Source organism: Choloepus didactylus, chromosome 21 (assembly GCF_015220235.1).
Source record: "Choloepus didactylus isolate mChoDid1 chromosome 21, mChoDid1.pri, whole genome shotgun sequence".
NCBI lineage: Eukaryota > Metazoa > Chordata > Mammalia > Pilosa > Megalonychidae > Choloepus > Choloepus didactylus.
The window spans coordinates 37,133,971-37,149,271 of NC_051327.1; the positions used below are offsets into that span (position 1 = coordinate 37,133,971).

Sequence of the window (15,301 nt, forward strand, 5' to 3'; positions counted from 1 at the left end):
GGAACTCCGCCGCGGTGACTTCCCCGAAGACCGGCTGTGCCTGGCAGGCAGCTGTGCACGACGGGCATGAGGCTGTCCCCTTCTCCCTCCGCTGCCTCCTGCAGCTGCCTCGTCCATCTCAGCCGGACCACTTGGTAACGCTCCACCCCTCGGGCCCGGCGACCCTTCCTCTCGGCTCTCCACTCAGCAGCATCCCCCAGAGCGGCTGCAGGGCTGGTCCAGAGGGCATGGGCCTTCCATGGGCCCCTCGGATTTGGGGCCTGGCTGGACCAGGCTGGGTGCCCCGGCTGCCCAGAAACCCCTTCTCCTCACTACCCCTGGATGAGATGCTCAGGGCAACTTACAAACAGGCTTGGCACAGATTTTCTTCAGGGTTACATCCCCCCAAATTGACAAAAATCCCATTCTATCTGGGTCCCCAAGATGGAGACCACTGGACAGGCACGCAAGGGATTTCTGTTTCTGTCTTGCTGGACTGGGCCCTAGAAATCCTTGAGGGAGAGGGGGAAGGGGAATCCCATTTTTGGTTTCTTTGGGGGCGAGGTAGGGTGTCCAGAAACTCAGGGTTCTTTGTTGCCATCATCTCTGGATGGCAGTGATGACTCTGTCTGGAATAAGTCATTTCCTCAATTCCCTCATTCACAGAAATTGGGGCTATAAATATCAACCTGGCCACAATGCGGGGGAGCCTTGGGCTCCTGGGCAGCCCGAGAGAGAGGGTAAGTGAAGAGGAGGAACCAAGCACAATGTCTGTATCTTCTGAGAAGACAGAAGCCTCCAGACCCTGCCAATGGGGTTCCCTTAACTGGCTTTTGGGAAGGAAACAAACAGACAAAAATCTTCTGGCTTGTGGTCTCACTGGACCCCAGTCTCCTTTTCTGTAAAATGAAGGTGATATTAGGTTGAACCACATGAAATTGCCAATACTCTTGTTTATTTGACCTACAGAAATGGCAATTTCATATGATTCTGCTTAATAGGATCTACTCAGAAGACTGTGGTAAGAATTAAATAAGATAATGTGAAGTGTTTTAACACACTGCCTGCACATATTAAGTGTTCAATAAAATAATTGCCCTTAGGTTATATTACAGTACATATTTTATATATCCTATCAGCTATGGGTTGAACTGTGTCCCCCCAAAAGACATAAGCAAGTCCTAACCCCCAGTCTTGTGAGAGTGACCTTATTTAGAAATAGGGTCTTCAAAGATGTGGCTCGTTAAGACGAAGCCAAACTGAATTAGGGTGGAGCCTAATCCAATATGACAGGTGTCATCTGAAGGGGAGAAGACAGACACAAACAGACAGAGCAGACAACCACATAACGGCAGAGGCAGAGACTGACTTAGACCCAGAACCACCTGCCGGCCACCACCAGAAGCCAGGAGGAGAGAAGCAGGGAACAGAATCTTCCTGACAGTCTCCTGAGAGAGCCAGGCCCTGCCGCCACCTCCAATGCAGACATCTGGCCTCCAGAACTGTGAGACCCTACATCTCAGTGGTTTTAAATCACTGGGGTGTGACACCTCATGAGTGGCAGCCGTGGGGAACTAAGGAAACATACCACCAAGGATGATGAATGTTACTGGTTCTTTCACCCATTCTCTCCTTGTCGTCCCCATGGCAACTTCCTTTAATTGAGCATATGGCACAGGGGGTCAGCATTCTTCATTCAGTCGCCACACACTGTGCCAGCCCCGGCTTCGGAGCTCATGCCACGTGCCAGCAGGTGCCAGGTGCTCAACGTACACGTCACAAGGGACGTGGCCCAGCCCTGACTCCCTGTGAATTCTGTCTCCACCCGAGCCTCCTTGCTGGGAAGATCCTGGTGCCGGATTAACTTGTATAAGCCACCCTGGGCTCCTGGTTAATCTTGACCTTACACCCAACTATGCTATTTAGGCTGGAAGTAATCCTGTATTGGGGCAAGTGATTTTCTGAACCCCAAGGTAGGACTTTTACATTAATGTCTAAATTTTCACCTTTGCATCTACTCTATGTCCCAAACCGGGGGTTGCTTGGGGTCCTGCCTCAGTTGCCCAGTGGGGTTGTCTGGCTTTTTAAGGAGGAATCGGGGAAGGTGGAAGGGAGGACAGAGCTGAGGCAGAGCCCTGTGGCACACCACCCAAAACCACGTAGCCTATCAGCGCACCCGCGGAGTTAATTTACGGACTCAGATGTTGGCGCTTCCTTCTGGATTCAGATCTCACTGACATTCTCATTTTGGCTCTGCCCAGGTTAGCTGTGTGTCCCTAGGTGAGTTGTTTTACCTGTCTGGGACTCAGTTTCTTCATATAAGGAACAGGGATAATAATAGCAGTTTGACCAACTGAGAACTTGTACCTGGGCACGCAGCGGCCACTCGGCACGTGCTCGTGGACGTGGAGAATGATTCAGAGGCAAGACCCCGGGGAAAGTTAGGCAGCGGAGGTGTGTCCCAGGGGCAGCGACTTGGCCGCGGCAGGGGTGAGGCAAGGCTGTCCTCATCATGTCACTGCCACAGCCTCCCTCCTCTCCCCACAGCACTCCCAGTGCCCCTGGTGTGCTTGGATTTGGGGGCCCCACAAGAGTGACTTCCCGGTCTGAAGGTCAGTTTACCCATCTGCGAAATGGGAACAAAACCTTATTGGACTGCTGATGAAACGAGGGCATCACGAGGGCCACACCCTGGGCCCCAAACTGAGCCTCACGCTGGGCCTCTTCCCTGCCCCTCTGTGCCCGGCCCCCTTGCTGATCAAATGGGTACAATAATTCCTACCTCATCAATCACTGATGCGGAAAGGGGGTACACGAAATGCGAAGTGGAAGAAAGGGGGTTACCATACAGGTCATAATGAATGCTGTCATTTTTTTTAAAGAAAAAAATATATGCATCTTTAGAAAGCAGGTTGGAAATACAGAGAGTGTATTTAATGCTAACATTATTGATAGTTGATTTTTTTAAAATTTTTAAACAAATGTGGAAATTTTTTAAGTGGAATATTTTTTTTCCAAAGAGAATGAAATAAATTATTAAGAACCACCACAAACCAGGAAGTGTGAAAGGGTAGAAGTTTTGTATTCCATGCTCTCCCCGAGGGCAGACATCATCAGAAAGAGAGGGGGACACTAACAGCCCCCCCTTGGCTCTTCCAGACTGGAGGGTTTTCTGCCTTGATTATTCCGACTCAAGGCTCCATTTCACTCGCTCGTCCTTCATTTCAGCCAAACCTTATCCCTGCTGCTCTTTAAATGCTGATTACCTGGGACTCTTGGATTGCGAGTGACAGAAACACAATTCAAACGACTGTAAGCAAGAAAGGAAACTTGTGGTGCATGTGGCAGGGAAATCCAGAGGTGGACTTCAGGCACGGCTGGATGCAGGGACTCCCACAATGCATCAGCTCTCTGTCTTATGTTCCTTCTCTTCAACTCTTTTGACCCAGCGGTACAATGATGACAGGGTGCACCCCAGTTTAGAGGAAAGAGTCTGCCTTCCTGTCAGCTCTGGTGGAAAAGCCCCTGGAAGGCCTTTGATTGGTCCATCTTAGGTCATGTGCCTAGGTGGGGGTCAAAGGACAGTTCCCTGAGAGCAAAGAGGAATCTGTCTCTGCAGAACGGACCTGGAGAAGTGAGCAAAACTCTTGCACAGTTCACCACAAACAGGTGCTGCATCCAATCCCTGGGCTTTGCACTCGTTGTCCCTTCCACCTCCCTAGACTGTGGGGACAGAGACCATCAGCTGAGGTCTGTGTTCTCAGGACCCGGTGCCTTGGGGAAGGAGCGGGCACTTTGGGGTCCGACCAGCCTGGATGTCAATCCCAGCCCTGCCCGGCAAGTCACCTTGCCTCTCTGAGCCTTCTTTCTCCTCCTAGCAGTGTTTCACCGCAGGTAGAGTGGGGACCCAGGGGCCTGGTGCGGAGGGTGCACCCCAGCCCTGCCAGAGGTGATGAGGGCTGCTTCCTGCTGGCGTCCCGGTGGGAGAGATTCAGCTCATGCGCGGTGTTTGTACCTCCATCTAGCTGTGAGGTCTTGGGCAAATAACTCTCCGAGCCTCAGTTTATCTACCCCAGCTGCCTACATCAGGAGCAGTTACAAGGATTAAAGGTCAGTTTCCACAGCTTCCATGTGCAATTATTTCTTGCCTCCAGGCCTTTGCATATGCTGTTCCCTCTGCCTGAGGTGCCCTTCCATACCGAGACTGGGCCCGGGTGTCCTCCTTCCTACTCATTTTTGAAGCCTCAGCTCACACAGCAGCTCTCCCAGGGAGCTTTCCCTGCTCTGTATCTCCCACAGTTCCCAGGCCAGTTAGTGACTCTTTTCTCTCGAGGCCTGGAGCTGGGGCCACTGAAGCTGGGCCTGAGTCATTTTTCTCCTAACAGGGCAAATGGCTCAGATTCATCTGCTCCCCCCAGGGCTGGGCATAGAGGAGGGGCAGAACTAATGCCTGCCCCCCAAGCTTTCTGGGGATCACCCACTGCAGCCTGCATTGCTCAAGGTTTCTCTAGACCCTCAGCCCCCACCCCAGGAGGCACGGGCTTCTGACCCCATCTCTGCTGGCAGATGGGCACCCACGAAGAGGGGAGGGCCCTCGGGTGGGGGAGGAAGCCCAGGCTGCAGCTGGAAGCCCAGGCGGCTGATTTCTAAGAAACCAGCCGGGGAACAGGAAGGCTGAGGCAAGGGACACTCAGGATGGGTTTTGCTTTCAGTTTTCTGGGGCTGGATCTGCGTAGGCCCTTAGGCTTCTCTGTTGGGGGGCAGGCCAGAGGTAACCGCTAGGGGTCAAGGATGCAGCCACCACCTCAGGACATGGACCGGGACCCCCGAGAGGCCCTGCCTCACCCAGCTACCCAGTCACGAGGGTAGGAGCAGTGGGCACCCAGGGCTGGGGGCCCCTAGGGCAGGAGGCCGCAGCTAAGGCCCTCACTGCTTCCTCTTCATTCATTTGCGCTTTCTTTTATATATGCCTTGGATTATTCACTCGCTTGCTTGCTCATTCATTCATTCATTCATTCACCCATTCATGGATGTGTCCTTTCTTTTGTTCTTAGGTTCTCCCTCTGCTTTTTCTCTTCCTCTTCTTCTTTTTGTCTTCTTGTTTTTCCTCTCCCCTCCCCTTTTCCCCTCTCCTCTCTCTCCCTGTCTCTCCATCTCTCTTTTTCCCTCTCTGTATGTCTCTCTCCTCCTCTTCCATCTCTCTCTCTTTCACTTTCTTTTCTTTCATTTATCCAGCATTTCTTAAATTTCAACCTATGACAATTTTTTACCCCATCTTTTTAATTTAAATCAACTACTTTTGTCCCAACTTTAAAAAAATCGAAATACCTGCTTTCGCATTGCCCAGAGAATAGTAGCCAGAGCATCTCAGGTTTGATGTGATTTTTCCTTAATACTCATTAAAATAAATGCGTAAGCATCAAGAGAACATTGGCCAGTCTTATGCCTAACATATCCACTGTGCCACAGGGGAGGGATTGTATTAGTGTCCCCTCCTCCTGCATCCCCTGACGCCTCCTTCTTTCCCTCTCATCATCTGAACTCGCTGTGGGATTGTCATCCTGTTTTCAGAGAACTTTATTCCTACCAGGCAAACTTATAAGCTCTTTACAGATATTGACACATGTATTCCCCTAGCAGTCCTGGGAGGTAGTGACAATAACCCATGCTTAACAAATGGGGAAACTGAGGCACAGAGGGGTTAAGTAACGCGCTAGTATCACACAGTTAATAAGATGGTCCCTGCCCTTGTGGTGCTCACAGTCTAGAAGACAGAACAAACCTCTGTGTCCTGCGATGTGAGCTCTAACAGACACATGGCCAGAGGCAGTGAGGACCCAGCAGAGAAAGTCAGGGAGGGCTTCCTGAGGGAGGTGATGGCTGAGATGGGCTTTGAAGGTTGAGTAGGAGTTTGTCAAGAGAAAAGGAAGCAAAGGAAGCATCAAAGGCTTTCCTCGGGAGGCTTGAAGGCCAAGGGAATGATGAGAAACTGGAGATGACCAGAGCAGTTGGGAACAGGGAAAGGAATGGGGGAGCTGGACAAGTTCGTTGGGGGCAGATGGCAAAGGACCTTGAACCCCAGGGGGAAGAGGTCGTATTTTAGCATCCAGCATTTGAGAGCCACTGGAACACTCTGGAACCACCTTGCTTGGTTCAAATCCTGCTTCTGCTGCTTTTACTAGTTGTGAGACAATGGACAAGGAACTTAACTCCTGCTGGCCTCAGTTTCTTCATCTGTAAAATGAGACAATAATGGCAGAAAGAGCTAGATAAGGGGGAGGTAAGAGTAATACTCATTTGCATCGGGGAGCTAAGACATGTGATTTGAGGCAATCACACCCAATTGCCCCCTAGGGACCTGCAAAGGGAGTTGGAGCCCACATTGTCAGGCCTCAGTTTACCCATCTGAATCCATGAAGGCTCAGGCATGCAGTCTTCCCCCACCCTCCACGGCCCTGCCCACCCGGCTGGACCTGGGGTAGTTTCGCTTTGAGCCACCTTCCAGGAACCATGGCCCTTCCTGTCACCAGGCTTCGCAGAGAGGACTTGGCAAAAAGGTGAGACGAAAGACACCGGGAGGCTGGGGCCAAACCAGCCGGGTCAAGGTTTCATTTTCAGTGGCCTGAGCTAGGGGTGAGGGAGCAGGGCACCCTCACGCGGGGTCCAGCCTGGGAACATCGTGCCCTACGGAGCACCTACCCTATTGTTAATTAACAGTCTATGATCACAGCCCTTTCACCCTTGAGCTCCGGATGCTTATCCCATTTCACAGGAAGGGAAACTGAAGCTCACAGTCAGTGAAGGATGACTTGCCCAGGGTCATGTAACTGGCAGCCGGGCTGGGCAGTGTCTCCCCAGGTTGGGGGTGGGTGCCCTGGAGGAGCAGAGCTTTGGCTCAGGGCAGAGAAAGATGCCAATATCTAGCTAGAATTTACCACTGCTGTTTTGGATTTCATTGCATTTTTTGAGACATGTCTCTGTGGCGGGTGGTTTCTGGCTTTCCATGTGTGGGAATGATTAGTTTCCTTTACAGAAAACTTACTTAAACAAACCAAGTAATTCTATTTGAAGAAAATAATTGATTAATAATTGAATTCAGATAGATCTGGAAAAAATTTCAAAAGCGGAGCCCCAGAGACTGATGTTTTGCCAACCTCTACCTAGAGCTTAAAGTAAGGGAGAGGCTGTAACATGAGCCCCACCCCCGCCTCACCCCTGCTCCCCCAGGTTCTGCCACCTCCCTGCTGTGTGGCCCTGGGCACTTTAACCTCTCTGTACCCCAGTTTCCTCATCTGTAAAATGAGAATAATAATAATGATACCTATTTCATACGATTCTTGTGAGGATTAAATGAGATGTTAGGTGTGAAGTCTTTAGAAAAATGCCTGGCATCTGCTGAGAGTCGGAAATAGGTGAGCTGGTGACCCCTGTTATTAGCAAGTGTCAAGCCAGGAATGGGTCCTGTCATCTGACTTTGTGGCTCTGATGATTCAAATCCATCTGGGCACCTCATATGATGCAAAATAATATTTGTTATTTTAGTTCTTACATTTGGGTGGTGATCAGTTTTCATTCCACTTAAGCCATTGACCCTCAAGATGCCTTTCTGCAGTAGGACGAGTGAGAATAACTCAGTGTCATTTATAAATGAGGCCACTGAAGTCACCCAGTCGACAGTCAGGAACTCCATCCCAGGTCCTGGATCCCCAGTGCTTTCTGCTCCTTTGGTGCTTCCCAGAGTGAAATGTCAGTGGGGAGGGACCCTCCAAGGCCAGTTTACCCAGGCCTTGCCCCCTCCTCTCCATCATGCCTCTGGCTGCCCCTCCCGGCTTCACCCAGATGTGGGAGGCAGTATGTGTCTCGCCACACAGGCCCCCGCAGGTCCCCTGGGGCCAGCCCTGAATGTCACCTTCCCAGCCCTGCCCTTGCACAGGATCTGGCTCTCTGGCTCTCTGGCTCTTACCTTCCCTGTCCCTGCCCATTTTCATCTGTATCCACAGCCCCCTCCCAGCTGCCAGGGCTGCCAGGGCTACCAGGACTGCTGGCTGCCTCAAAGCCACTACCAGGGGTCCCTTCTGAGCCAGCAGCCCCAGGCCTTCTCCTAGGCTGAATTCTAATGGAGCCTTGCAGATTAGTTACTGGCCCACTTACCAGCCCACCGCCTCTCCTGGCTTCCCAGCCTGTGCTGTGGGGGAAGGGCAGGCTGAACAAATTGCTCCGAGCCCAGGCTGGTGCTTTGGCTCTGAACATCAACCAGGGTGGTCCTCAGTGTTAGAAAGGGGACACAGATCTGTTCTGTGAACCCTTAAGCACCCTAGTGGGTAAGATAGTGAGCTTGGGGGTCGGAGGCATCCGGGCTCAAACTCTGGCCTGGCTATGAACTGCCTGAGGTGAGGGCCATCCCTCCACCTTTTGGAGCCGCAGTTTTCTCATGAAACCAACTGGGGGAAGCGTCCCGCCCCCAATTAGGCGGTGAATAAATGGTAGTATTTTAAAACAGCAGCAATGCAAGAGCGTTCAAGAAGCGGAGAGGGTAAGCCCAATTATTGGACACCCATCACATGTTAAGGACTTTCCATGCGTTCTTTTACCTTATCTTTGCCAAAAACGCGGGCGCAGTCATTGGCCCTATTTCCACGTGTAGACAAGAGGTGTCGGACCTAAAGGTTGTGAGCTGGGATCCGTGCGAACTGGAAGGGGCTGGAGGTGCTTTTTTGGTCTCCGAGGACTGGAGGAAGCAGGGGAGGACCCGCTATTATAGCCTCGACCTGGAATGCCCCTGGGACATACCCCGTCTGGGCTTCAGGGACAGCCGGCAGCACGCACTCGGCTGCCGGAGGAGCACACCGAGGCGAGAGGGACCGGTGAGCGGGCAGGGGCTTTGAGAGACCACAGGGAGCCGAGCGTCTCCGAGTAGAGCCGAGAGTTGCCGAGCGCCACCGAGAGTTGCCGAGTGCCGCCGAGCGCCGCCGAGCGTCTCCGATCTCCGGTCCTGTGGGCCGCGCGGGAGCTGCCGCGGAGGGCGGCGCGTTGACGTCATCAGCGCGCGGCACGTGGCGGCCCGGGAGCGCGGGAGTCGTGCAGGGCCCTCGGGCGATGGCGACGGCTCCGTGGGAGGCCCCCCCCCCAGGACGGCCCTTAGCCCTGACTTCATTTGTACAGGCATGTTATCGCACAGTTGTTTGGGAAACACCACCCGGGAGGCACGAGGGGAAGGAGCAGCATGTGCAAAGGCCCGGTGGCCATGAGTGCTGTGCTGAGCCTAGACGTGGGGCGGGGGGCGGCGGGCGGGCGGCGCCTGTAGGCCTCGCGGCTCCTCGTGGGAGTTGGGTGTGAGAGCAATGGGGAGCCACTGAAGAGCTTGGGCGTGGCATGCCCGACCCTGCGCAGGGGTGGAGGTGGGGGACTGCGTTGGGGCCAAACGGCCACCCTTGGAAACTGGAACCCCGGTTTCCCCCGAGGGTTCCATCAAGTCTCAGAGTCAAGAGCAGGGTTGGGAGGGGCGGTGGGAACACCCACTTTGGGCAGCATTTTCTCTGCGTGAATTTGTTTTGGTGAAAAATACACTCCCTTCTCTAAGGGCTTTTGAAACCTCCAGAATCAGGCCCCAGTCCTGGGGAGTCTCTAAGTGATGGTGGCAGGAGGCCAGGTGGGAGGGCTGCCCAGGTGAGTTCTACCCCATAAAGCCCCTTGCTGGGGTCTGGGGGGTGGGTCCATAACCTGGGAGCTCTGTTCAGGCTTGGGGTTGGGTCATACTTGGGGTTTATAATGGGTTCCTGCATCAGAGCTGGCAGCTCCACGCCTTGCCTTCCTTTGGTTCCTGCATTCCACCAGTCAGGTCCTCAATGATTAGCTGGAGTTGAGGATATCTAGCCAAGAACAAATGGCTCCCCCCAAGAGTGTCTTCAAATACAGCCTTAACAAGGCAGGAACCCAGAGCCCATCTCACCTGGCAGCCCCCTCCCTGCCTCAGACAATCACCACCAGCAGCCAGAGGCATCTGGTCACCCCTGGGTTCCCCATCACACTTCAATTCCACACTCGTTAGCAGGCCTGCAGTGTCCCCCGTGCTCTGGCCCCTGCCCACCTCGGCTCCCCCACCCCGCTGGCCTACTTTGATGGGTGGAACTGGTTCCCAGGTGAGCGCCTCTGACTTGGAATGCCTGCCTCCCATCTTCACCTGGCTGGCTCCTTTCTGTCATTCCAGGCACAGCTTCAGTGGCCCTGCCCCTGTTTTCATCTGAGCACTGTCACCACTTGGAATTCTCTTGTTCTTTCTCATATTGGTATTTACTGTCTGAGGCCCTGAGTGTGAACTCCATGAGAGCAGGTCTGGGAACCCCACCCCACTTTGTTCGTTCCTGTATCCTTTGGGCTTAGAATGGGGCCCAGCATGGAATGGGTGGGCAGTGAATGTTTGGTATGTGAACCCCATCTGTCATGTTTTGAGCACCTGCTATAGGTGCTAAGTGCTTTCCTTGCCTTGCCTCATGGGAGAGGCTCTAAGGTCAGATTGCCGAGTTCAAATTCCAGTTCTCCATTTGGCCTGAGTTCATTTCCAACTCTCCACTTCCTGGCTGTGGGATAACAGTACCTATTTCTAAGGTGTGAAGGGGCAAGTGGTCTGAGGCGAGGCCTAGGAATATGCATTTTCACGGACTTCACACACACACACATCCCACCTTGAGAAACCCCACCATTGGTTTAGAGCTGGTTGGGCCTGGTGCAAGTTTGAGCTTTGTGACCTTGAGCTAGTGATTGCATTTCTCTGAGCTTTTGTTTCCTCATCTGTAAAATAGGGATTGGAGTCCCCAGCTCAAGGGCAGCTTTTCTGCTGGTCCTAGGCTCTCCCTGCTCCTGGCACACATCCTAAAGAGCCCCTCCTCTCTCATCCTGTGCAGACCCATGCACCCACTCTTGGTGGGGAAGATGCTTCAGCCGTGCCTGGGTCCCAGTCCCTGGCACTCACAAACCTTCCTCTCACTTTTCATTCTTGTAAATTGACGTCAGCGCTGCTGAATCATGAAGCTGAGGTTTGAGAGCTAGAGAATGTGCACCGCCAGGGGAGCCACATGGCACCCCCGCCCCAGCGCTCTTCCTCTGCAGTGGAGCCTGCACTGGTGAATGCACAAGATTTCAGGCATGCGGGGCCTGGGGTGCAGCTCTGGGGTGAGGGTGGGGGGCCTTTCAGCAGACGTATGTTGAAATTGGTTTTTTGAAAAATAATTCACTGAGGGGAGGAGGGGCCAGTTCTGGGGAATGTGGTCAGAGGGGCCCTTATTCCAAGCCAGGTTGCTCCAGGTTTAGAAGGGGAATGGGTTTATGTATCTGGCACTTATGAAGGGAAAATGATTTCTAACATTTAAAAGGAGGAAAGAACCCTTAACAAAAACTAGCCCCACCCCCACCCCCAGCAAATGCATCCCTCTTTAGAAGAGGACCTATTTCCTTATCCGTAAGATGGGGGATGTAAATAGTACCTAAATCATAGGGCTGGGTGAGGGTTAAGTGCTTTAATATAGGTAACGAGGGCGTGTGGGGCAGCGCCTGCAGTCAACACTAGATTAATGTTAGCTGCTGCTATTACTGCAACTGCCAGGCCCCCGGGGAGGCTGCGTTGTTTAGTGGTAGCTGAGGATCTGAGGTGATACTGAGTTTAAAAATCTGGCTCCCCCACTTGCTGTGGGCCCTGCTTTGCCTCCCCCAGCCTTGGTTTTCCCATCTGTAAAATGGGAGAAGGGTGGCTGCCTCATAGGCTGGCTGTGAGGCTGAAATAAGGCAATCCACGAAGGACATCAGCACAGGGCCCTCAGCATACAGTCAGCGCTCACTAAGTATCTGTGGTTATTACTGTTGTGATAACCAGATCCCCAAGCACTCCCAAAGGGGGTAGGAGACAGAGAAAGTCAGAACAAGAACAGGATTTAATTAATCCGCACACACTGGACAACGGACGGGGTGGTTAAAAAAAAGGAACAAAGCCACAACTCCATGGAGGCAGAGGCAAGGTCTCCTCCCTCCCACCCCACCTTTTTAAAGGATAAAATCACTGAAGCTCTTTGAGATCCTAAATCTCTTTGGCCATCCTTAACCTTGAGGCCTGGAACCTTTTTAATCCCCAAGACAAGCCCAGGCTGCTCGAGCTTGCCAACCATCAAGTTAATTTCATGCTGCACTTTCGAGTCTGGAAGGTATCATTAAGTATTAGGACATTCCATTAGAAGCATGTCCAAGGCTGCAGAGGGCCATTTTAACTTCTAAAGATGAAGTGCAACATGTCCAGGAGGCTGCCTGACACCAAACCTGAAACTGACTCAGTTCAACCCGAGTGGCAGGCAGCCCTTGAGTTCCCAGCACAGCCCATCTGTCAGGCCAGCCACAAACGAGTAGCCATGAACCCACGTCCTGGGCACTTTCTGGTGCTCCAGGCCAGCCCTGTGGCATTTCAGAGATCCTCCCCGGGCTCCTCCAAACACCGCCTCCTCCGTGCACACAGGGGCTGCCCCCTGCTGCTGAGCCTCACGGCACCGCCTCTGCCAGTAAGCCCCATTTTAGAGGTGGAAGCCGAGGCCCAGCCAGGCAAGGGAATTGCCCACAGCCACCAGCCATGCCCTCTTGCCGCCACAGACTCCAACGTCTCTTTCTGGCTCCACGTTTTGTGTTCATCATAAAGTACAAAGAAAATGTGGGAAGAAAGAAGTCAGACCCAGCCCTGCATCCCCATCCCATTTAAAATGTCTCCCTTAATAACAAGCTGCAGAATGTGCCACTCTTCCTTCCAAAAGCTCATTGAGCCCCCACTCCACCCTCTTCCTGAAAGTTGTTGTGGTCATAGAAGGAAAGAAGTTTCCTCTGTGTCATTCATTTCAAACAGGTCTTGGTGGGCAGCCAAAAAAGTCCCAGTGCCTTCTTGAGCAGAGAAATGACCACATAAACAAATTTACTGGAGCCTTGGTTTTCCCTTCTGTGAAATGGGGATAAAGGCATGTTGCAAGTTAAGTGCTCAAAACGAGCTGCCCTTTCACAGGACAGGCAACACCAATGCCAGCCCTTTCCCCAAGGGCAAGGGTTGTGGGTGGAACCCAGCAGGGCTCAGAGCCCCAGTCTTCCTAGGCCTACCACTGCCCTGTACCCCCTCAGAGCCAAGGAGAACCACTGGCCAAAGCACACAGTCTAGAAAACATTTTTCTTTATATTAAAAAAAAAAAAAAACTTTCATAATAAAGTTTATTATCTAAACTGGTTTTAAAAAATATAATAAAATAGAGGATTCTGCACAGCAGAAAAATCAAGCCAGAGAGCCTCCCCCAACCCCTGGTTTGTGCAAAGATACTGAGTATATGTAAACATGAAGAGGTAGGAGGTGCGCGTTCAGGTCCTGGGCCCAGTTAAGCTGCTACGTCAACCAGGGGGACCCAGAGGGAGCACCAGGAGGAGGAGAGCCCCCCTCAGGAGGTGGGGAGGGGTCCGCGGCCTCACCTCCAGTCGAGAGCGGGTGGCACCTCCCTCCCCAAGCTCGCTCCTTTCAGCCCGGGGGGGAGGGCACCCATGTGGCTCCAGGGAATAATAATAATTAATAATAGAAAATAATAGTAACAAGGAGTCCCAGTTCATGCGGCGGGCGTAGTCAGTCAGATCTGGAAGGGGAAGGAGCTCAGATAGTCACGGAGGACCGGATTGAGGGGGATGCGCGCCAGATTCTCGCGGCCCACGGTGGCCACGATGCGCTGGCGGCACAGCTCCTGCAGCGGCCGCACGCGGCGCTGGCGCAGTGGGGCCCCCAGCATGCGGCGCGGCGCCGCCACGTAGTGCTCCAGCAGCTCGAAGAGGCAGTCGAAGCTCTCGCGGCTGCCGTCCAAGTGGAAGCGGCCCGCCTGGAAGTGTACGCGGATGCTCGTGGGGCCCGAGGCCATCTTCACGCTGAGGGCGAAGAAGCAGTTCCGCTGCCGGCTGTCGCGCACCAGGAAGGTGCCCACGGGCTCCGCGCGTAGCCGCTCGTGCGCCCCGTGCACGCTCAGAGGTCCCCAGTAGAAGCCACAGGCGTCGAGGAGCGCGCTGGTGCGCGTGATGCGCCGGTAATCGGCGTGCGAGCGGAACGTGCGGAAGTGCGTGTCTCCGGGGGCCGGGGCCGCCGCCGCCGCCGCCGGGCAGGGCCGCGGGCGTGCCGGGGCCGCAGGCGAGGAGGAAGAAGAGGGAGGTTCTGGCCGCCGTCGGGGCTCTGCTGCCGTGGAGATTGCATTATCGGCTGTCACCTGGTTGTGTGCTACCATCCTACACGCAGGGCCTGCCGGAGGGGTGGGCCATAGCGTCCGGGGGTGCGCTGGTGGGGGGAAACAGAGGCAGTGAGCGCGAGGGCCGCCGTGGAGCAGGGCAGGTGAGGGGCCACGAGGCAACTTGGGAGGGGCAGGGCGGAATGGACCCCAGGGAGCCGAGGGCGCATATTCCAAGTCTGCGTAGCCTCCTTGAGGCTCAGTGGACCCGTCTGGAAAATGGGCATCCCTATCCGCAGAGCACTTCCAGACGGACGGGGGCCCGGCAAGGGCGGAGCCCAGCGTCCGGGTGGCGCGGAGTGTAGGTCCGACCGGGGGGCGTGGAGAGCGTTGCTCGAGAGAAGCCTGCCGTGACTCCGGCCGCCCGGCTCTCGGCCGCCGCCTGCTGGCCAGGGCGGGGATCAGCGCCTCGCTCAGGGGATTTCGGCAAAGGCAGAAGAGGCGCGCCGCGGGGACCCCGCGCGGAGGGGACGGCCTGGGTGGGGCCGGCGGGGGCCGGGGGGAAGCGGTTCGCCCGCTTGTCCGTCTCTCCCCTCCCGTCTCCCTTGCCCAGTGCTCGGCTCACCTGGCGGCGGGACGCGGGGCCCCGCAGGCGGGGCGGTGGGGGGCTCCGGGGCGGCTCTCGCGCATGCTCTGGGGCCGCGAGCCGTGCGCTGCCGCGGCCGCAGCTCGCTCTGCTCGGCGCCAGGCGCTCGCTGGAGCCTTTTAAGTGAGCCGCGAGGGGCGGGAGCCGGCGGCGATGGGGTGCCCGCCCTCCCGGTCCCGCCCCTTCCAGGCCCCGCCTTCCGCGCCACTTTCGGTTTCTTTTTTCCCCGGCGGTGTTTAGCTGAGTGAGGGCTTGTGCTCACGCTGATCGTAGGACCCCTCCGTCGGGGGTCTCTGGCCACGCTCTGGAAGCTTTCCGCCACTTCGACGCCCCCTTCGGACCTGGTGCCCCCATTTTGCCTCCGGTGCTCTCGTTCCCAGACTTCTGGAGACCGGCCCTGTAGCGTTCCCCGAAGTGGCCCTGTGAGACCTCCTTCCCGCTGCTGGTGTCTCAGTTCCCATCTCGG

General features: G+C 54.7%; 1 protein-coding gene across 1 annotated transcript; it reads right to left on the reverse strand.

Moving 5' to 3' along the window:
- Window positions 1-11,885: 11,885 nt before the first annotated feature.
- On the reverse strand, window positions 11,886-14,912 carry SOCS1 (suppressor of cytokine signaling 1). The gene is made up of 2 exons (XM_037814459.1): window positions 14,815-14,912; window positions 11,886-14,299 (listed from the first exon to the last, which is right to left on the reverse strand). Exon 2 carries the CDS (start codon window positions 14,247-14,249, stop codon window positions 13,611-13,613), a length of 639 nt encoding a protein of 212 aa, XP_037670387.1. The 5' UTR covers window positions 14,250-14,299; window positions 14,815-14,912; the 3' UTR covers window positions 11,886-13,610.
- Window positions 14,913-15,301: the final 389 nt, after the last annotated feature.

Bases quoted from the DNA above. Each gene is read 5' to 3' on its own strand.
- SOCS1 (XM_037814459.1), bottom strand. From the start codon at position 14,249: ATGGTAGCACACAACCAGGTGACAGCCGATAATGCAATCTCCACGGCA.